At 43.6% G+C, this 22,834-nt stretch overlaps 1 protein-coding gene and 1 long non-coding RNA gene across 12 annotated transcripts in view; one reads left to right on the forward strand and one right to left on the reverse strand.

Moving 5' to 3' along the window:
• The window catches only part of SETD2 (SET domain containing 2, histone lysine methyltransferase), a 147,399-nt gene extending 129,543 nt beyond the window's left edge, over nucleotides 1-17,856 (reverse strand). For 7 of the 10 annotated variants that reach the window (XR_010155172.1, XR_010155173.1, XM_063805654.1 and 4 more), the window contains exon 1: nucleotides 17,577-17,788. Coding sequence is in view for 7 of the 10 variants with exons in the window: in XM_063805654.1 (XP_063661724.1) it covers nucleotides 17,577-17,649 (73 nt within the window). In the remaining 3 variants the exon portion in view is untranslated. Of the gene's footprint in view, nucleotides 1-17,576 lie in introns of all 10 variants that reach the window. The other 3 variants (XM_063805652.1, XM_016940925.4, XM_063805655.1) reach the window with 3 other exon arrangements.
• LOC129143616 (uncharacterized) overlaps nucleotides 17,792-22,834 on the forward strand; it is an 84,532-nt gene continuing 79,489 nt past the window's right edge. Inside the window, exon 1 of one of the 2 annotated variants that reach the window (XR_008547249.2) lies at nucleotides 17,792-18,303. This is a non-coding gene — a long non-coding RNA (uncharacterized LOC129143616). The remainder of the gene's footprint in view (nucleotides 18,304-22,834) is intronic. The other variant, XR_010155182.1, reaches the window with a different exon arrangement.

Genomic DNA, 22,834 nt, shown 5'->3' on the forward strand with positions numbered 1-22,834 from the left:
TTTACTTTAAAAAGAGAACGAGTGTCTATTTAAAATCCTTCATATAGCCGGGTGTGGTGGCTCACGCCTGTAATTCCCACACTTTGGGAGGCCCAGGCAGGCGGATCACCTGAGGTCAGGAGTTCAAGACCAGCCTGGCCAACATAGCGAAACCCCGTCTCTACTAAAAATACAAAAATTAACCAGTCATAGTGGTAGTCGCCTCTAATACCAGCTACTCGGGAGGCTGAGGCAGGAGAATCACTTGAATCCAGAGGCAGAGGTTGCAGTAAGCCGAGGTCATGCCACTACTCTCCAACCTGGGTGACACAGTGAGACTCCGTCTAAAAAAAAAAAAAAAATTCCTTCATATAGGCCAGGCATGATGGCACATGCCTGTAATCCCAGCATTCTAAGAGGCCAAGGCGAGATGACTGCTTGAAGCCAGGAGTTCAAAACCAGCCCGGGCAACATGGAGAGATCTTGCCTCTACAAAAAAATTTTAGAATTATCCAGGTATACTGGCATTTGCCTGTGGTCCCAGCTGCTTGGGAGGCTGAGGCAGGAGAATCACTTGAGAGTCCGGGAAGTCAAAACTGCAGTGAGCCAGTTTTGCATTACTAGTCCACTCTAGGTGACAGAGTGAGACCCTGTCTTCAAAAAAAAAAAAAAATTCCTTCATATAGTGCCTGGCAGAGAGTTTATACTCAATAAATGAGAGCTGTAACATATTTGTTTTTGTTTGTTTGAGACAGGGTCTCACTCTGTTGCCCAGGCTGAAGTGCAGTGGTGCAATCTCAGCTCACTGCAACCTCTGCCTCCCGGGTTCAAGCAATTCTCCTGCCTCAGCCTCCCAAGTAGCTGGGATTACAGGAACTCGCCACCACACCCGCTAATTTTTTTTGTATTTTTAGTAGAGACAGGGTTTCACCATGTTGGCCAGGCTGGTCTCGAATTCCCGACCTCAGGTGATCTGCCCTCCTCAGCCTCCCAAAGTGCTGGGATTACAGGCGTGAGCCACCAAGCCTAGCCACTGCATGTCATTTTTTTTTTTTTTTTTTGAGACATAGTCTCACCCTGTCGCCCAGGATGGAGTGCAGTGACGTGATCTTGGCTCACTACAACCTCTGCCTCCTCAGTTCGAATGATTCTCCTGCCTCAGCCTCCCAACTAGCTGGGACTACAGGCATGCACCACCACGCCCAGCTAATTGTTGTATTTTTAGTAGAGACAGGGTTTCACCAGGCTGGTCTGGAACTCCTGATGTCAGGTGATCCACCTGCCTCGGCCTCCCAAAGTGCTGGGATTACAGGTGTGAGCCACTGTGCCCAGCCAGCATGTCATTTTTTAAGATAGTTTCTAGGCCGGGCGTGGTGGCTCACTCCTGTAATCCCAGAACTTTGGGAGGCCAAGGCGGGCAGATTACGGTCAGGAGATCGAGACCATCCTGGCTAACACAGTGAAACCCTGTCTCTACTAAAAATACAAAAAAAATTAGCCGGGCAAGGTGGTGGGCGCCTGTAGTCCCAGCTACTTGGGAGGCTGAAGCACGAGAATGGCATGAACCCGGGAGGCGGAGCTTGCAGTGAGCAAACACCACTGCATGCCAGCCTGGGCGACAGAGCAAGACTCCGTCTCAAAAAAAAAAAAAAAAAAAGATATTTTCTTTCAGCTCCTATACTTTCTGCACTCTTGTTCATAAAGGTATGCTTAGAACCCTCTTACAAAATTAAAGTATTATACTCATTGGTGGGCTAAAAATATATTTTAGTAAACCTAGGCTTCAACTATAACATAACCAACTGAAACTTGTTTTTTTGGTTGTTTTGTTGTTGTTGTTGTTGTTGTTGTTGTTGTTTTTGATAAAGCGTCTCGTTCTGTCACCCAGGCTGGATTGCAGTGGCGCGATCTCAGCTCACTGCAACCTCTGCCTCCTGGGTTCAAGCAATTCTCCTGCCTCAGCCTCCCAAGTAGTTGGGATTACAGGCACCCACTGCCAGGCCGGGCTAATTTTTGTATTTTTAGTAGAGACAGGGTTTTGCCATGTTGCCCAGGCTGGTCCCAAACTCCTGACCTCAGGGGATCTGCCCACCTCAGCCTCCCAAAGTGCTCGGATTACAGGCATGAGCCACTGTGCCTGGCCCTGAAACTTTATTGAAACAGAACAATGTTACTCCCCTCAAACTTTCTTTTAATGAAGACAAAAAATACAGAAACTAACAGGGAAATTTCAAAGTACAATCTGTGTTCAAGTATTCTCCAATTTTTTATACCTTCTTTCTACCTCTATACTATTCTAAAATGAGCACTGGTTTTTAAATGAACTTCAAATAAATGCACATTTCTGAATCAGACAATCATTAATTAGGGTCTTAAATTAATGATGTTTGACTTAGAACTGAGGTTAGAATAATAAAAACCCCATTTTCCAGTAGGAAAAACTTTATAGACATCCAATGGACTTACATACAAGTTTCTTTTTTAAAAGTGGCCATAGGCCAGGCACGGTGGCTCACGCCTGTAATCCCAGCACTTTGGGAGGCTGAGGCGGGCGGATCACTACATGGAATAATGGTGAATGAAGGCTTGAGTTTCATACGGGATTAAGCTCATTTCCAGTGAAGATTTCAGACTACTTAAGGCACCTGGACAGAAAAACGGGCAGATCTGAATGATCCCCATATCCAGTTTACCTTTTGCTGAATGATATTCATACCCGTAATCCTCCAGCATATACATTTGCAAAGTCAGAGGAAAGAACCAATTCAAATACAGAATCACCTGCACCCTCCAAATTGAACAATTATAAGTACATCAAGGTCAATTCTGAAGACCTTTAGGAAAACAAGTAACTCAATACAGAAATCCAGTTGTTTATGAATGGCAGCTATTCTAAATGTTATTCCTTAACATCATTAAAAAGTCAGTTTTGGACAAACTGGTAAATGAATATTACCCAAGTTCTGATATGCCACTAAACTAGCTAGTGAGCACAACCTGTATGTCTTTGGACTTCCTTTTCTTCCCTTTATAAAATTAGAGGCACTAGCTCCTCTGCCCTTTTAAAATCACACTCATGGCAAGTCACAATGAGCAAGCTAAAGGGGGAAAAAAAAAAGTTGGGAGCCACAGAAATGAGGAATTATTAGATATAGTAAAAGGACTCCCTACACTAGACACCTCTTATAGCACTCAGCAATTTACACTTGGTTAAAAACTGAAGGGGAAATGGGCATAGGGTTCATCCTCTCTCTGTATCCTCCCCCATAATGTAGCCCTACAACATCCTCTACCATCTGCCTACTCCATTTTTGCCTAAGTCCTACTCTTCAAGGCTAAGTTCAGGTATTCTTCTGGGCTGCCCTCCCTGATTGCCCACCTGATCCCCATCCCAGTAGAAGTCAGATATCCCTGCCATAGCACATTGTGCTTACTTCTGTATCCTTAGCACAGGTCTGGCATTCAACAAATGTTAGCTGAATAAATTGTCAAGAGTTCAAGAGTTCAATCTCAGCTAGTTGTTCTAAACATTAGGTTAAAAGGCTCGATATAATGAAAAGAGTTTAAATATAACGTTTTTAATTGCCTCATACAGTTAGAAACTGACAGACTTTAGAAAACTGAATTTTTTTGTATGCTAGGTATAAAAAGTATCAGCTACCCTAGAGAAGAACAAAAGCCTCTATTTTTGGAGTACTAAATTTTCTATCATTTTTCAGTGTCTTTTGGTATATCCAAAAATACTTTTTTTTTTTTTTTTTTTTTTTTTTTGAGACAGAGTCTCGCTCTGTCGCCAGGCTGGAGTGCAGTGGCGCAATCTCGGCTCACTACAACCTCTGCCTCCTGGATTCAAGCAATTCCCCTGCCTCAGCCTCCTGAGTAGCTGGGACTCCAGGCACCTGCCACCACGCCCGGCTAATTTTAATTTATCTTTTGTATTTTAGTAGAGATGGGGTTTCACCACGTTGGCCAGGATGGTCTTGATCTCCTGACCTTGTGATTCGCCCGCCTCGGCCTCCCAAAGTGCTGGGATTACAAGAATGAGCCACCGTGCACGGCCTCAAAAATATCCTTTGATTTACCACTGCATCTGAGGTTCCTCACTTCCTTTTTGCCCGTAATATTTTGCCCATAATATTTATAAAGAGATAAATGAGATTACTGATCTGAGAAATTTGGATAGAAAGTCAACAGAACAAGGGTAAAGTGCAGCTTACCCTTAGTTTAAGGATTACCCATCCTGGAAAATACACAAGTACAAAACAACTGAAAAGGCTGGGAGAAAAAAGTGGTCTAGCATACCAACAGAAGAAGTATAAAAAGTGCTATGAGCACCAAGTCACTGCCATTAGCCCAACACATACCACTCAATTCCCTGACCTCTGTCCTAATCTTATAGTTATTTAAGAATGTCTGGTAATAGGCTGGGCATGGTGTCTCACGCCTGTAATCCCAGCACTTTGGGAAGCTGAGGTAGGGAGACTGCCTGAGCCCAGGAGTTCGAGACCCTGTCGCTACAAAAAATAAATAAATAAAATTAGGCGTAGTGGGAGGATTTCTTGAGCCTGGGAGGTTGAGGCTGCAGTGAGCCGTGATCGTGCCACTACACTTCAGCCTGAGTGACAGAGAAAGACCCTATCTTTAAAAAAAAAAGAAAGAAAAAGAAAAAAGAAAAGAATGTATTATAATAGAGGTCAGCAATTATTAACAATGCTGCTGGTAATCAAATTAGAATAATGATCGTTACAAAGAATCAGGTCAATTCAAACATTTACTAAGCATGTACTACCATGTACCCAACTACTAGTTACTAGGATTCCTCCATTAAAAGAGAAGAACATATTCTATAATATATTCATCATGGGTCTTGAATTTTCTGATACATAGATCTACAAAATCCCTTAGGTCCTAGCAACAAAACCAAACAGGTCTAATGAGAATAGATGAATGCTAAGATAGCCAGGCTTCAATGAAATGTTAGCCTTTCTTGATACTTCGTATTAATAATCAACCAAAACATCTTAAAAATTACAGAATTATAAAAATACATATATAAAAACATATCTTTTAAAAACTTATATGAAAAAATAGCATCGATGAAAATAAAAAAGCTTAAGCAATCGGTACATTTCAAAAAAGCACACAGCTAACAAAAAAATTGTGCAGCACACATACGCACAACTGGAAAAAAAGTCCTATCACAGATTCTAACTCCTGCTCCCAGTTTCATATCCTGACACCATCATGATCTTCTCTAAGAGTATGCCGTGTACAGTGGCTCATGTCTATAATCCCAGCATGTGGGGAGGCCAAGGCGGGTGGATCACCTGAGATCGGGAGTTCGAGACCAGCCTAGCCAACATAGTGAAACTCCATCTCTACTAAAACACAAAAATTAGCCGGGCGTGGTGGTACACGCCTGTAATCCCACCTACTTGGGAGGCTGAGGCAGGAGAATTGCTTGAACCCGGGAAGCGGAGGTTGCAGAGAGCCAAGATCGCACCACTGCACTCCAGCCTGGGAGAGAGACCAAGACTCTTGTCTCGAAAAAAAAAAAAAAAAAAAAGTTTGGAAAGAAAATAGGTAGTCAAAGAAGGAAGAGCACCAAATACTTCTTGCAAATCTCATCATCTCCCTAATTCATATGAGCAATACTATAATTGGGGGAACAGTCTTTTTATATTCAATCACTACGGTTTGAATGTGTTCAAGGTGTTCGTATCAGCTAGTAACACTACTTCCTTACACAAACTGCTAATCTGCCAAAAAGTATACTATACTTTTCATAATTGTGACAACTGGTTTCCTGAATAATTGTACAACAAAAGTTGTTTTGTTTTTGTTCCTCAATAGACATGGTAAGCTTAAGCTTGAAAATATACCTATTATGGTTACCTTGAGGCAAACTTGAAGAGATTTTCACCAATTTCTAAAATGTTGTATTGTACCTCAAAGAAATTTGCCTTTACTACAGATAATTCTTAACTACATTTTCAGCACAGAACCAGTACCATAAAATGTGTAGCTTATGTTTTAGAGTTGATACTCCAATCGAGTATTGATAAATTAATGGAAGAGTCGTATTTTTAACCAGGCAATTTTTAACCAGATGTATTTTCAACCAGGTCTGTGTGTGCTCAAGGCCAGAATAAATGGATTTCTATAGAAAGAGTTTTTACAGTCATTTAATATAATTTGTGAAAAACAGTATTTGCTCCACTTTACATTCACACAAAACTCATAAAAAATTTAAACTTTAAACCTAGCATCTTCTGCTTCTTCAAATAGAGTATGTAATTAATAACTATTCATCATGAGGCCAAATATCAGACAAAAGGCTCAAAACACAAGTTAGACCACGGATTCACAAAGAGCTAACCATGAAGCAAATAGTGTTGATTACGATAATAGTCCTCCCCAAAGAGAGGGTCCAACCACACTTGGCAGGGAAGTGGGCCACAGGAAGAACTACAATTGGAAACCACCACTTGCTCTAGGTTCTTGCAAGCCCAGAGCAGTGCTCCCAGTAAGCAGACCTCCCAGAAGCCTGCCAGCACAATTGCAGTCTTATCAACACCCACATCATCCCAAGGATATTTTCACTTGCAAGATGTTAGCATTTGACAGAAAAAGCATTCTAAAATAAAAAGCAACTATGGGAATTCAGACCTATCTTAAACCTCCATTGAAATGACAATATGTTTGCTCAGCTGGAAAAAAGACTGAAGTAACCATTAGCTTGACCAAAAACACAAAAAACAGGCATGGTGGCTCACGCCTGTAATCCCAGCACTTTGGAAAGCTGAGGCAGGAGGATCACTTGAGACCAAGAGTTCAAGACCAGCCTGGGCAGTGAAGTGAGACCCAGTGAAGTGATTATCTAATTTTTAAAATTAAAAAATTAAAAAGCAAAGACAACCAAATTAAACAAAGTAAATTTACACAAATTCCAAAGCTAAGAGACTCAAATACAACATTTTATTACACAATTTTTATTAACCAAAAATTATACAAGGTAATTAACCAAAAATTATACAAGGTAATTGCCTTTCATTTGAATGAGAGACTTCCAAATACTGTGTAAGTCCAACTATGGAAAAATGACAACAACAAACCTATCAAATTTTGTCTTAGCTCTGTTGGCCAGCCTCAAACCAACCATTTTCAAGAGACTCCCCACTTAAGGCCAGGCACAGGGGTGCCCAGCCCTGTAATTCCAGTGCTTTGGGAGGCCGAGGTGGGAGGATTCCTTGAGGCCAGGAGTTTGAGACCAGCTTGGGCAACATAGTAAGACTCCTATCTCTACAAAAAAAATTTAAAAATTAGCTAGGTGTGGTGGCGCATGCCTGTTGTCCCAGCTACTTGGGAGGCTGAGGCAGGAGGATTGCTTGAGCCCAAGAGTTCGAGGCTACAGTGAACTGGGATCATACCACTGCACTCCAGCCTAGGTGACAAGGGAGGCCCTGATCCAAAAAAGAAAAAAAAAAAAAAAGAGATCCCACTTAAATGCCTTCAGTTTGCTTTTTAAAAGAAACAAGTAACTAATCAAAGTAAGGCAGGAATAAAAATTATCTGCTTAATCCATCAGTACCATATACAAATAGAAATAAGTACAGATTTTTTTAAAAACTCTAAACAAAATCCCCCAAACACCATCATAACCAGAAAAACTCACTCTGTGGAGAAATACATTTGGAAAGAGACACCTTCCACGTAGCACAATATGCCCTAAGGCTCTTTTAAACTGCCTAACATATTAACCAGACATCTTAAGAAAATCAAACAACTTAACATGGTACATCCATACTACAGAATATTGCTCAACTATTTAAAAAGATAAGCACGTCTTGGCCAGGCGCGGTGGCTCACACCTGTTATCCCAGCACTTTGGGAGGCCAAGGAGGGCGGATCATGAGGTCAAAAAATGGAGATCATCCTGGCCAACATGGTGAAACCCCGTCTCTACTAAAAATATAAAAATTAGCTGGGCGTGGTGGTGCGCGCCTGTAGTCCCAGCTACTTGGGAGGCTGAGGCAGGAGAATCGCTTGAATCCAGGAGGCAAAGGTTGCAGTGAGCCGAGATTGTGCCACTGCACTCCAGCCTGGGCAAGAGAGTGAGACTCCATATCAAAAAGAAAGAAAGAAAGAAAGATAAGCATATCTTATATGTAAATGGAAACAAATACAGAATGTAAGAAAAAGGCAGAAAAATACATACAGTAATATGACTCCATTTGTGTAAAAAAATAAAAACCAAAAAAAGGAAAAGATCTCGAAAAATACATTAAGTTCTTGGATATGGTATTTGGAGAGGTGGAGCAGAGAAGAGATACTCAGGGAGGATTTTTACTTTTTCTTCTATAAACATTTGTATTGTCTGACCCTTTTGCAATAAACATTTATTGTTGTGGTAATTAAAAAAACAAAACATTGGCCGGGCGCGGTGGCTCAGGCCTGTAATCCCAACACTTTGGAAGGCTGAGACGGACGGATCACAAGGTCAGGAGATCGAGACCATCCTGGCTAACATGGTGAAACCCATCTCTACTAAAAAAATACAAAAACTTAGCCGGGCGTGGTGCCGGGCACCTGTAGACCCAGCTACTTGGGAGGCTGAGGCAGGAGAATGGCGTGAGCCCAGGAGGCGGAGCTTGCAGTGAGCCGAGATTGCGCCACTGCACTCCAGCCTGGGCGACAGAGCAAGACTCCATCTCAAAAAAAAAAAAAATCTTAAACATACTATCAGACCCTGTTATTGTTTTTAAAATATCACATTCATGGTTAGTACATAGTAATAAAGTACTTCCAAAACAAATTTAAAGTTATCCTCAGAGATTGAAAAAGACTAAGAGACATGACAATTAAATGCAATGTGTAATACTAGATTGAAAAAAAAAGACATCTTTGGGACAACTGGCAAAATGTATAAATTACATATCAGGTAATAGTGGGATTACAAATGTTAAAATGTCTGAATTTGATTACTGTATATTGATTATCTAAGACAATACTTGTTCTTAGATAACACTATCAGATATTTAGGAAAGAAAGATCATGATGCCTGCAATTTACTCTCAAAAGGTTCTGCCAAAAGTAAATAAAACTTTTTTTAAAATATAGAAAGGTAATACAAACGTGGCAAAATTCCAATTACTGGTTAATCTAGGTTAAAAGTACATTATGGGAATTCACTGTGCTATTCTTGCAACTTTCCTGAAAGTTTAAAATTTTTTCAAAATAAAAAGTGTTTTCTGCCAGGCGCAGTGGCTCACACCTGTAATCCCAGCACTTTGGGAGACTGAGGTGGGTGGATCACTTGAGGTCAGAAAACCAGCCTGGGCAGCATGGCAAACCCCATCTCTACAAAAAATACAAAAATTAGCCGGGTGTGGTAGTGTGCACCTGTAGTCCTATCTACTCAGGACACTGAGGTGGGAGGATCGCTTGAGCCTCAGAGGCAGAGGTTGCAGTGAGCCAAGATTGTGCCACTGCACTCCAGCCTGGGTGACAGAGTGAGACCCTGTCTCACACACACATAAAAAAGTGTTTTTTTGTTTTTGTTGTTTTTTTTTTTTTCTGTCAGAAAAACATTCTAACCTGATTTCAGTGACTTAGGTGTAAATGGCTTAGTTTCCAATATAAACTATCTCTCAGGGTTTTACAATAATAGTTCTTAGTGTATTACAAAATCAAGTACTCTACGGTACTCTTGGAAGAATTAACAGAAATGAAGCTAGTCAACTTTTTTAAGAAACTGAGCAAAGAACAATTAGCAAATTGAGCAGCCTCTTAACCAGGATAGGTTCAGAGAGGCTCCATCAGAGCCACGTAGTAGATTTATGGACAGAGAAGCTGGTCAACTTTTGATTCTCAAACCCAGGCTGGCCATCCTGCTTCCATCCAAAACCTGACAATGCTCATGGAACAATGAATATTAGGGTTGAGAAAATTTATTACAAATATCTATTACAGAATAAACTGTAATGTATTAAACAAAATTTTTAAGTGAATAAATTAAATCAATGAGTCACTACAGTGAAAAATGACTGAGAAGATCTGGAAACACCAAAGTCCTGCTAAGGAAACTAGGAAAGTATGACTGATAGATAATCTTGTATGTATAAAATATGGCTTGGCAACTAGAGACAATTCTTAGGAAAACACAATTGTATCAACAGTTGCTTGATACTTTTCTAAAGACATAATGTGTCAATAAAAGGAGAATGGTATGCCTAAAATGTAGCAAAAGCAAATGGCAAAGAGGGACATGAATATTAAAGGGGTATACCCTAGCCTAAGCACTAGGATAGTTCAACAGGCTTTCCATACTTACCAGCAAACCCTCCAAGTACTATATTGGCCTCCTGTGCATCTCAGTAGCCCAAAGAAGGTAACCTGGCCTGTAGCACCATACCTCCATCACTACAAAGCTCTCTCTCTCATCAGAAAAATGGATTCAACTGTCTATAAAGCTACTAAAGGTCCAGATTATATATGAAATCTGGTAACCACATGATACTTTCTCTCAGTTGGCTTCCTAAGGTATCTCTATCTTCTCCATTCTAACATGAATTATAAGAATTTGACTTGCTGGGCACGGTGGCTCACATCTGTAATCCCAGCACTTTGGGAGGCCGAGGACAGGAGTTCGAGACCAGCCTGGGCAACACAGCAAAACCCTGTCTCTATAAAAAATAAAAAATTAGCCAGGGCCAGGTGCAGTGGCTCACGACTATAATCCCAGCACTTTTGGGAAGCCGAAGCAGGAAGATCACTTGGGCTTAGGAGTTTGAGACCAGCCTGGGCAACATGGTGAAACCCCAACTCTACAAACAAAATTAGTTGGGCATGGTGGCATGTGCCCATAGTCCCCGCTACTCAGAAGGCTGAAGTGAGAGAATCACCTGAGCCTGGGAAGTTGAGGCTACAGTGAGCCATCATCGCGCCACTGCACTCCAGCCTGGGCAAGAGCGAAACCCTGTCTCAAAACAAAAAAATTAGCCAGGAGTGGTGGTGCACATTTGCAGTCCTAGATACATGGGACAATCACTTGAGCCCAGGAGTTCAGTTACAGTGAGCTATAATCTTGCCACTGTACTCTAACCTGGACAACAGAACAAGTCCCTAAAAATAAAAAATTAATATAGAATCTGACTATCCTGACTGCTTTGTATCTCATTTGAACATGCTGAAATATTCTTTCCCAGTTAAACTTTCTTTTGACCAAATTTGCCATACTTTCACATCATGGCGTCTCATAAGTACCGTTCTTTCTAGCTGACTTGTTCCATTCAATACTAACAATAAAAGAACTGACCGGGGGCGTGGTGGCTCATGCCTGTAATCCCAGCACTTTGGGAAGCCCAGGTGGGTGGATCACCTGAGGTCAGGAGTTCGAGACCAGCCTGACCAACATGGAGAAACCCCATCTCTACTAAAAATACAAAAGTAGACAGGCATGGTGGCGCATGCCTGTAATCCCAGCTACTCGGGAGGCTGAGGCAAGAGAACTGCTTAAACCCAGGAGGCAGAGGTTGTGGTGAGCCCAGATCACGCCATTGTACCCCAGCCTGGGCAACAAGAGCAAAACTCCATCTCAAACAAAAAAAGAAAAGGAAAAAAAAAGAAACTAACACTGTCCTAATTCTTAAATTCTCATAAAACCCTTTGCAGATGATACTACCATGATCTCCACTTTATAGGTAAGGAGTAATTAAGAAACTTGCCTAGGTTCACAAAGCAATTAAGTAAAAGAGATGAGATTCTAAACCAGGAGTTCTGTCTCCAGAGCCCAGGGATTTAACTTTTTTTGTGCCCTATACCATTTTGGCAATCTAATGAAGCTTGTGGATTCCTTCTCAGTCTAATATTTTTTAATGCATAAGATAAAATACATATGATTGCAAAGGAAGACAATTATATTGAGGGGAAAAAACCAATGTGTCATATTGCTTAGTATGTGCTTCTCAATCTAGTGGATTTTGATATAATGATAAACATATTTCAAGAGTCTATAAAAACCACAATACAGTTTGCCTTTGAACAACATGGGCTGGAACTGTCCAGGTCCACTTATACACAGATTTTTTTCAATAAAAGTTACACACCTTGTGCCTGCCTCCAGTTCTACCTCCTCCACCTCTGTCACCCAAGACAGCAAGACTAAAACCCCCTCCTCTTCCTCCTCAGCCTACTCAGTGTGAAGACTACAAGGATGAAGACCTTTATGATGATCCACTTCCACTTAATGAATAATATATTTTCACTTCCTTATGATTTTCTTAATAACATTTTCTTTTCTCTAGCTTACTTTCTTGTAAGAATACAGTATATAATACACATAACATACAACAAAGTATGTGTTAGTAGACTATGTTTTCAGTAAAGTCAACAGTATCCTAGTAGCAGTTAAGTTTTGAGGGAGACAAAAGTTATATGCACATTTTTGACTGTGTTGCAGATTGGTACTTCTAACTCCCATGTTGATCAAGAGTCACCTGCATATTTTATTATTAAAATATCTGATTTCTACACAAATCACAATTAATACTACTGTAGTTTGTTATTTATATTAGTAATTGAAAGAAATGCTAACTTCTAGTCAGAGGTTACTGAAGAGGTAATTTTCCCAAGTTCACAGATGTCATCCATGTTAAAACCTCAAACTGCACACTAAAACAGTTTTCTTAACACAGGCATTTAAAAAACCAATCAAGCCAAGTGTGGTGGTACACATCTATAGTTCCAGCTACTCAGGAGGCTGAGGTGGGAGAATGGCTTGAGCCCAGGCTGAAGACCAGCCTGGGGAAAATGTAAGATTCCATCTTAAAAAAAAAATAAAAAGACCAATCCTTGGCCCTTCTCTCTTTCTACCAAGGATTCTCTGGTAATCTCATCCAGCTTCATGGCTTGAATGATACCTAAACTGGTGAAAACAAAATTTATCTCCATTCCAGACCTTTCCCCTGAACTTCAGACTTGGTTATCAAATCAACTCAATATCTAACAGGCAATCTCAAACTTACTATGCCTAAAATTGAACTCCTCCTAATCTAGTCCTCAAATTTGCTCCTTTTAGTCATCACTGTCTTTGTTGATGGCAACTTTCTAACGCTGAGACCAGAAACCCTGGAATCATCCTTGGTTCCTCTCTCACATGTCATATTAGTTCCATCTTCAAAACATATCCAGTATCCATCCATTTCTCACTACTCTTATGTTACCATCTTGGTACTGGCAGCATCTCTTTTCTGGATTACTAGCTTCCTTACTAGTCTCCAGGCTTCCACTGTTGTTCCCTTTGCAATTCAAATGATCCTTTGAAACTGAAAGCAGACTATGTCACTCTTCTGTTCAAAACTCTTGGCAAAGTTCTTAGAATGGCTTTACAAGACTGTAAAAAAGCTAAACCTCAGCCGAGAGCAGTGGCTCACACCTGTAATCCCAGCACTTTGGGAGGCCAAGGCAGGTGGATCATGAGGTCAGGAGTTCAAGACCAGCGTGGCCAAGAAGGTGAAACCCCATCTCTACCAAAAACACAAAAATTAGCCAGGCACAGTGGCAGGCGCCTGTAATCCCAGCTACTCAGGAGGCTGAAGCCGGAGAATCGCTTAAACCCAGGGGGCAGAGGTTGCAGTGAGCCGAGATCACACCACTGCACTCCAGCCTGGGGGACAGAGTGAGACTCCATCCCAAAAAAAAAAAAAAAAAAAAAAAAAAAGCTAAACCCCATCTCACCCTAACCCAGTTTATTATTACACCTTCTTGCTCATTCCATTCTAGCCATAATGGGCAAAACTCACAGGTCTGCCTCAACACCTTGAAACTATTCCCTCTTATTGAAATGCCTTCACCCCAGTTATTAACATGGCTACTTCTCCTTTAAATCTTTCCTAAAAATCACTCTCTCAAGGATACTCACCCAGTATACCTCACTTTAAATTGCAACCTCTTCCTCAACAATTCTGAATCCCCCTTACTCTATTCAACTTTCCAAAGCACTTACCTTTGAACACTCTACATTATTTATTTAATTTTATTATTTTTTTTTTCGAGATGGAATCTCCTTCTGTCCCCCAGGCTGGAGTGCAGTGGCACAATCTCAGCTCACGGCAACCTCCGCCTCCAGGTTCAAGCAATTCTCCTGCCTCAGCCTCCCGAGTAGCTGGGATTACAGGCGCCTGCCACCACACCAGACTAATTTTTTTTTTTTTTTTTTTTTTGGTATTTTTAGTAGAGACGAGGTTTCACCATCTTGGCCAGGCTGGTCTCCAACTTCTGACCTCAGGTGATCCACCCACCTCGGCCTCCAAAAGTGCTGGGATTACCGATGAAAGCCACCCCACTTGGCCAGAACATTCTATATCATTTATTATCACCCCTATTAGGATGTAAACTCCACAAGGGCAAAATTTTGTTTTGTACACCAATTACCCCTAGTGTGCCTATGTTTGGCATACAACAGACATGCATATGTTCAAAGACCTGCACCTCTATCACTGTAAAGTACTTGCCTATCTCCTTCATTAAAAGAGTTCCTTAAAGACTAACTGGATCTACTTTGCCGTGTCCTCAACACCTGTCCCTGGGCCTGCCCCATAATGGACACCCACTGCACAGATACTCAAGTGATTACGGCCATTTTCACCTGAAACACAATGTCCTCTATGCTGCTGAAAAAAAAAGACATCTTGCAGCTGTGTCTGATTAAAAGCATGGGTACAAGACAAACCCAGAACATCAGACGCTAAGTGTTACTTCAGTCAAACTGAATTTACATTTTTGCCTCAATTTCTTCATATGTCTAAGTACCATTTCAAACCATCCAAAGTCTAAAAAGGGCACTTGGTCATTCCTCCCCTGAGCCATGTTGCCCACCTAGTCTTTTCATCCTCAACTTAAATCCTACCTTTTAACTTTTCCCTGATGACCCCAACTAGAAGCACTTACACGTGCCACATTCTGCGCCAAGTGCTCTTCATGCATTATCTCATTCAATCCTCCCAAAAAGCCCCAGTAAGTTGTTAACCATTATAATACCTATATAAAAGATGAGAAAACCCAAGTTCAGAGAGATGAAGTCATCGTCCAAGGTTAAAATAGTGTTCAGATTCAGGTCTGACTCTGAAATCCAGGTTTTTTAAACCCTATACTGCCTTTCTCTCTCCTCTCTCTAGCATTATAAACACTAACTAGCTTACTATCTCAAGAGTTTGCTGTCACTTCACTTCTCTAGCCTTCATTTTCTTCATATGCCAAACAGGTGATATTGCTCAGGATACCTACCACGATCCCCTCCAGTCTTTATAGTATTATGAAAAAAAGGAAAAACAAAACAACAACAACAAAAAACATGTTACAATTCTTTACTCCATACAGGTTAATACACAAGAAGAGGCCTGGCACAATGGCTCATGCCTGCAATCCCAGCACTTTGGGAGGCCAAGGCAGGAGGCTCACTTGAGGCCAGGGATTCAAAACCAGTCTGAGTAACGTAATTTTTTTTTTTAATTAGCTGGGTGTGGTGACACATGCCTATAGTCCCAACCCAGGAGGCTGAGGCAGGAGGACTGCTTAAGCCCAGAGGTTCAAGGATGCAATGAGCCATGATGACACCACTGCACTCCAGCCTGTGTGACAGAGTGGGACCCTGCCTCTAAAAAAAAAAAAAAGGAAAAAATACACGAGAATTTAAAAATATATAATCACTGTTAGAAATCCAAAGCAGTGGACTTCTACTACATTAAAGCAATAAAAATTAAAACTCCAAAACATGTAAAACCATAAAACATTCTTGATTCCTTCCCCACTCAGGTCTACCAAAGATGCACTTCTGAGTCCATTTTCCCACATATTATGAAAAATTGTTTTTCCCCAAGAAGTGTAAGGATGTGATCCTTAAAGCTTCCGGACTTCACCAAACAACCTGGTAAAAGGAAGTGAAAGCAGGCACTTAGCCTATTCAGGGGTTAGCATGTTACTTTGTACAGAGCAAGTGCTATATAAACATTTATTGAATCGTAATATAAAATTTTTTTTGAGGTTTTTCAAACTAAAAACCTATAACATGAGCTTTGTAATTGGACTGATTGTGCAGTAAATCAAAACAAACTTACCTAACTGACCCTGCCAGTAGCAAAACAAAAAGACCAATCTAATTAAGGTAATGTTAACCAATGGCCAAGAACCCATGAAAGGAAAAAGCCATGTTAACTTACTATTGCAAGTAAGAGTTGGGTTTTTAGAAAAGCAAAATAATGATTTATCTTGTTGTGCAGAAATGACCAACACCTCAACAGAATCCGTTTGTGTTGCAATCAAAACTATCAATTAAGATCCAGACATTTCTGGACCAATGTGAGAAGATGTGGCAAGGGATTCAAAAACGAGCCAGAGCAAACCTAAGGTAAAATGTGTCAAAACAGCAAAGCTCTTGGAATCATCCTGGTCATAAAAGTTTGACAGTTTCATGTGAAACCCCTATCAACCGATAAGTTTTAAATCAATAGTATATTCCTAGGTCTAACACCAGCAAACGGTGTTTAAGAACGGCTTTTCAAAACAATGATCTCGTGAGGGTTCAGGGAAAGAAGTGACTCCAGGCTTTCTGAGGTAGCAGATACAGCAGCAGATTCAGACCTCAAGAGAAATGTAAAGGTGTCCTAGACTGAAAAATTACTATTGGGCAAAACTGTGTCTCGGTTTTCCACAACATTGTCTTCTTTAGAGAATCCTCAAACGATTCTTGGTTTTTAACCAAGTCTTCACAAGAAATAGAAAGTCATCCGGTTAGGGTAAGAGATTCCTGTTACCAAGAAAATTGTGTCCGAAAGTGTGAAAATCTCACAACCTGCAAGAAAATGTATGTCCCTCAGGAGGCTTTCATTTTCAAGCGGAAAAACAAACCCGGTGTCACCTCAACAACGGGACCACACAAACCTCGCCATTACAAAACCCAAGTGCCAAAGGTGCACAATGTGAAGCCGGAAGCACTGCAAGGCCAGGATCGAGTTCCCAGGAGGAAAAAATCAAACTCAGGAGTGCAGCGCGGGCCCCTCCACGGCCCGGGGGCCAGGCAACCCGCGCTAGGCCCTTCCGGTCCGAGGCGCCGCCGTCGCGGGGAGGTCGGGCGACGGGTCGAGCTTCCACCCGAGCCCGGGGATTCGCGGCCTACCCTCACCGGCGCCCTCTTGCCGGGCCCGGCACCGGCAGCTCCTCCGACTCTGCCCTTTGGCTAGCAGCGGGGCCCGGACGAGCCGCGAGGAGCCCGCGAGGACCGCCGAGCCCCGGGATGGCCGGGTCGGTGCGGACACGGCGGTAACCGTAGGGACCGTGGCCGCCCCTCCCCCACCGGCCCGGCCCAACCGCCGCCGCGACACGAGCAGCGGCGCCAACGCTGGGCCCAACCGCGGGCCTGCTGCGGCCCCGGCCAAGCGGCTCGAAGTGGCGGCGCGGGCCTGCTCCCGACACCGACCGCGCGAGGCCACCGTGGGCCCGTTACTCCTCGCGCCGGCCCGCGCCGCCACCCGTCAGGACGCGCCGCCCTCGGCTGGGGATAAGGCGGCCGACAGCAGCGGGGGACCGCGGAGCTGATACTTACTCAGGGGTCGGGTGCTCCGGGTCGTAGAAATCCCCCATCTTCGGAGGCGGCTGCGGCTGCAGCTGCTTCATCGGGAGCGGCTGGAGACGGCGACGCGAGCCCCCTCCCCGCAGCAGGGCGACGCGGGGGAGGGGAGGGGAGGAGGCCGCAGGTCCGACCGCGGCGGCGGCGGCAGGGGCGGCCCGCGTCGCTACCTCGCTCGTCGCTCCCTCCCTCCCTCGGACGCCCGCCAGCCGCTCTCTCCCTCTCACCCTCACACCGGGAGCGACGCACACCCCACCCGCCCCTCAGCTTCGCAGGCCCGGCCCCTTAAAGAGACACACACGGGCCACCGATCTGCCGCCAGTCGGCGTGCCTGCAGCTGTTGGCTTGACCCCAGGCCGGGACGGGCGGAGCGGAACACTGCCCGGCGGGTCCAGGCCGACCGTGCCTGTGGCTCTCCGGAACAATAAACCCCCGGCCCCAGTGATGTGGGCCAGACCGGACCTGGAGAGGCGGCACCGCGACCCCTCCCGCAACCCGCCTGGCGGCCGGGGGCAGCGTGACCCGGCCCGCTACCGTGTCACAGCTGACGACTGACAAACAGCAGGCGACGTCGGGAGAACTCCCCGAGACACACGAGACATCAGCCTTCTCGCTCCGCGGCCCTGCAGGACCTGCCCGCCGGGAGCCCCGGAGTCCGCGGCAGCGCCGAGGGCCCCTCCCCCAGGCCTCTGGGCTCCGAGGTAACGCGGCCGCGGCTGCTCCCGGGCCCCTCGTCCCACTCGCCCCTCTCTTTTTTATTTTTCCTCGCCCTCTCTCTCCCTTGCCCGTTCATCTCGACCCTTTAGCAAGCATGGAAGCCCAGCGAGGCGGGGGATTGCTCGGAGGCCGAGCTCCCGCCAGCCTCCTCCGCCCTCCTGCCCGCTGTGCCCTCGGGGCTCCTACCTCCACCTCGGCGCGGCGTTCTGCCCCCACCCGAAGTCTCCAAGGCGGCAGCTCCCCTCTCCTGTGTGGTTCTTGGGGCCTTAGAGGCAATGTCATGAAAAAAAGGGTATTAATCACTTTCCTACAGAAATGATAAGATGAGACTAAGTAGAATAACTTGAAAGAGCTACGAGTTGTTATTTTTGGAAGGAGAGATAGGAACGCGTAAATCCAATAGCTAAACTTTCTAGACGCTGAAGAGTTTTTGGCGATAGATCATTTTGACATTGGGGGTTCATAGGGTTAGCGTTTTTTGTGTTGTTGTTGCTGTTGTTTTTCCACTAGAATTTTGAATCGGATTTTACCAGCAATTGGTAACGGAAAGGAAAGGATGTGTCTTCCAGTTGAGAAACAGTGGTTAAAAACTGAAAGTGGGCCAGGCGCGGTGGTTCACGCCTGTAATCCCAGCACTTTAGGAGGCCGAGGCGGGCGGAGTAACTAAGGTCAAGAGTTCCAGACCACACTGGCCAACATGGCGAAACCCCATCTCTACTAAAAATACAAAATTTAGCCGGGCGTGGTGGCGCACGGCTGTAATTCCAGGTACGCGGGAGGCTGAAGCAGGGGAATCGCTTGAACCCAGGAGGCGGAGGTTGCAGTAAGCCCAGATTGTGCCACTGCACTCCAGCCTGGCGACAGAGCAAGACTCCATCTCAAAAAAATAAATAAATGAATGAAAATAAAAAGTAAATTAGCTGGGCGTGGTGGTGCGCCTGTAATCCCAGCTACTCGGGAGGCTGAGGCAGGAGAATCGCTTGAACCCAGGAGGCGGAGGTTGTAGTGAGCCCAGATCGCACCATTGCACTCCAGCCTGGGCGATATAGCGAGACTCCGTCTCAAAAAAATAAAACAACAACAACAAAAAAAAACTGAAATATGATACGAGAGAATAAACATCCTTCAGTGGTTAACTTTTTAAAATAGCCTTTATATGTATGTAGGCTACAGTGTCTATTAGTGTTTTATAATCATTGTTTTTCACTTAGGGATTATTTTGGCTTTTGTTTTTTTTTTTCCTGGTACCTTTAGGGTTAGCATGGAGGTCCAGGGTCCATCTGACTCCCTAGGTTCGAATCTCCCAAGGCCATTTTTTTAACACACCGTGATTATTACTAATTTCCCTGTGGTTTTTCTCATTATAAAATGAGAATATTGCTGCCGACAGGTCTTCTCATTATTGTGAGGATTAAATGAGCTATTTGTTAAAGGCTTAAACTTTCAGTAAACGTCAGCATTCTTCAGCCATGATAGTGCAGAGTTTAAGAGCTAGCTCTACCTGGCATTGTGTACCAGGCACTTTCTAGCCCTGTGACATTGGGATGCTTGCTTCTTATGCTTCCCGTGCCTCACCTGTAAATGGGGTATTAGCCACTGTGCAGAGAATGTTGTGAACATGCTTGCACAGTGCCTTTCATTGAGTAAGTGCCCAGTAAGTGTTATCTTTTGGGCTTTGAAAGAATAGATTGAGGCCCTGTGCCTTAGATGCCACATAGGCAATTGGGAGTCACTTGACCTTGGACAGGCAGGAAAGGACAATTTTAGGTGGAGGTGGTTGAAACAATGTGAGGTGGTAAGGACCTAAGCTGAGGTGAATGAGAAAAAAGCAGTCAGGTGCAGGTTTCCTATTTCCTTAATAAGAAAGTAAGCAATTCTCTTGCAGGAGTTACAGCTGGGCACTGGAATGCCTGGTCTCATGATAGCATTGGTTTGGTCAGAACCCAATGCAATAAGCTTGTCAAGCCATGGGAATCAGTGAGAATTCTAAGCCCCAAACAGAAACAAATGAACTGGGTTTTTACAGGCAGTGCCTTCATCTATAACTGCACTCAGAGTTCTTTGGACTCATATTTTTAAGTCAAAGAGAATGCATGCTTGGAGCACATACTTGGGCCTGGCCTCCTGATCAAAGCTGTGGAATAATTCGGTTTTTCGTGTTATTAAATACTGACCATCCCCTACTTTCTGCACATGTTTAAAGGAAAAATGTCTAAAAAGCCCTAGCATGAAATATTTGAGGCATTCACTCCCAGAGTGCTAAAATCGTAAAAGCCTTTATAATTTCAGCTGGGTGTGGTGGCTCACGCCTGTAATCCCATTACTTTGGGAGGCCGAGGCAGGTGGGTCACCTGAGGCTGGGAGTTCAAGACCAGCCTAACCAGCGTGAAGAAACCCGGTCTCTACTAAAAATACAAAAATTAGCCCGGCGTGGTGGCACATGTCTAATACCAGCTACTAAGGAGGCTGAGGCAGGAGAATCACTTGAACCTGGGAGGCAGAGGTTGCAGTGAGCCGAGATCATGCCATTCCACACCAGCCTGGGCAACAAGAGCGAAACTCATCTCAAAAAATATATATATATTTATACTTTCTCCTACTGTTACTGTCTCCTGTGGGTCAAGACCAACCCTATCCCAGGAGATTCCAGGGTTGCCAGTAGTGACCCTGAAACAAAATCATCTCTTGCCTTAGGGAAGACAGAAGGCCAAAGGTCAATCACTCTCCACAGGTAGGCTTCGGGTACCTGGTAAGGGGTAGTAGAAAGAAGAAATGTAGACCGGGTGCGGTGGCTGACGCCTGTAATCCCAGTACTTTGAGAGGCCAAGGCAGGCGAATCACCTGAAGTCAGGAGTTCGAGACCAGTCTGACCAACATGGAGAAACCCGGTCTCTACTAAAAATACAAAATTAGCCGGATGTGGTGGCACATGCCTGTAATCCCAGCTACTCTGGAGGATGAGGCAGAAGAATCGCTTGAACTCTGGGAGGTGGAGGTTGCGATGATGAGCTGAGATCGCGCCACTGCACTCCAGCCTAGGCAACAACAGCAAAACTCCGTCTCAAAAAAAAAAAAAGAAATGTAGGTCGGGCACAGTGGCTCATGCCTATAATCCCAGCACTTTGGGAGGCCGAGGAAGGCAGATCACTTGAGGTCAGGAGTTCAAGACCAGCCTGGCCAATACGGTGAAACCCCATCTCTACTAAAAATACAAAAATTAGCTAGGCATGGTGGCGCACGCCTATAATCCCAGCTACTCGGGAGGCTGAGGCAGGAGAATTGCTTGAGCCCGGAGCGGGGTGGAAGTTGCAGTGAACAGAGATCGCATCACTGCACTCCAGCCTGGGCAACAAGAGTGAGACTCAGTCTCAAACAAAAAAAATGAATAAAATAAATAAATATGTATTTTCTCCTCTGTAGCATAGAAACATTTACTATCAACATCTTAGCATTTTGGGGAGCAGGAAATGAGATAATGTCTGACAAAGTACCTAATGCCTGTAAACTAATAGCCATACAACAAAAAATTGGCTACCTTATAAATTTAGGTAGATATATGAGGCTCAATACAATTGAAGATTTAGATTTAGTCAGTATACAGAATAAAGGCAGCATAATTTAGAATAAATTACTCATTCACATAAGTTTTGTTATATTGTTATAACTGTTTTATTAACTACTGTTAATCTCTTAGTGTGCCTAATTTATAAATTAAACATCATAAGTATGTATGTATAGGAAAAAACAAAGTATATTTAGGGTTCCAGGCATCCACCAGGGGTCTTGGGACCTATCCCTTGTAGATAAGGTGGGGACTACTGTAATTACAACTTTTTTTTTTTTTTTTTTTTGAGATGGAGTCTTGCTCTGTCGCCCAGGCTGGAGTGCAGTGGTGTCATCTCAGCTCACTGCAAGCTCCGCCTCCCGGGTTCATGCCATTCTCCTGCCTCAGCCTCCCAAGTAGCTGGGACCACAGGCACCCGCCACCATGCCCGGCTAATTTTTTGGATATTTAGTAGAGACGGGGTTTCACCGTGTTAGCCAGGATGGTCTCGATCTCCTGACCTTGTGACCCACCCACCTCGGCGTCCCAAGCCTAATTACAACTTATTTTTATTTTACAACTTATTTTACAACAATGAGCTACCGCACCCAGCCTAATTACAACTTATTTTTATTCCTATTCATTCTGCACATCCCAACACAAGGCAAGAAGAATCTAGAAAACAATGCACAACCTACATTGAGCTCCACCTCCTATAATTCCTATTAGATGTTATTTGTATCAAGTCAGCACCCTCCTACATAGTATTATTATACTCTGTAGTTGTTTTTCCTATACAGATAATCTTTCTGTTACATATTGCTTTGTTAACAGATTTTAATTACATAATATATCTATCTTACCAACTTTATAAGTTTGTTGTAGGCAGAAGCAATCTGTCTTTCCTATTTTATAGTGTTTGAGGCTGTAGGTAGCAAGTGTTGAATGAATAACTACTTTGTTACTTCTGA

Source organism: Pan troglodytes, chromosome 2 (genome assembly GCF_028858775.2).
Source record: "Pan troglodytes isolate AG18354 chromosome 2, NHGRI_mPanTro3-v2.0_pri, whole genome shotgun sequence".
In the NCBI taxonomy this organism is placed as follows: domain Eukaryota; kingdom Metazoa; phylum Chordata; class Mammalia; order Primates; family Hominidae; genus Pan; species Pan troglodytes.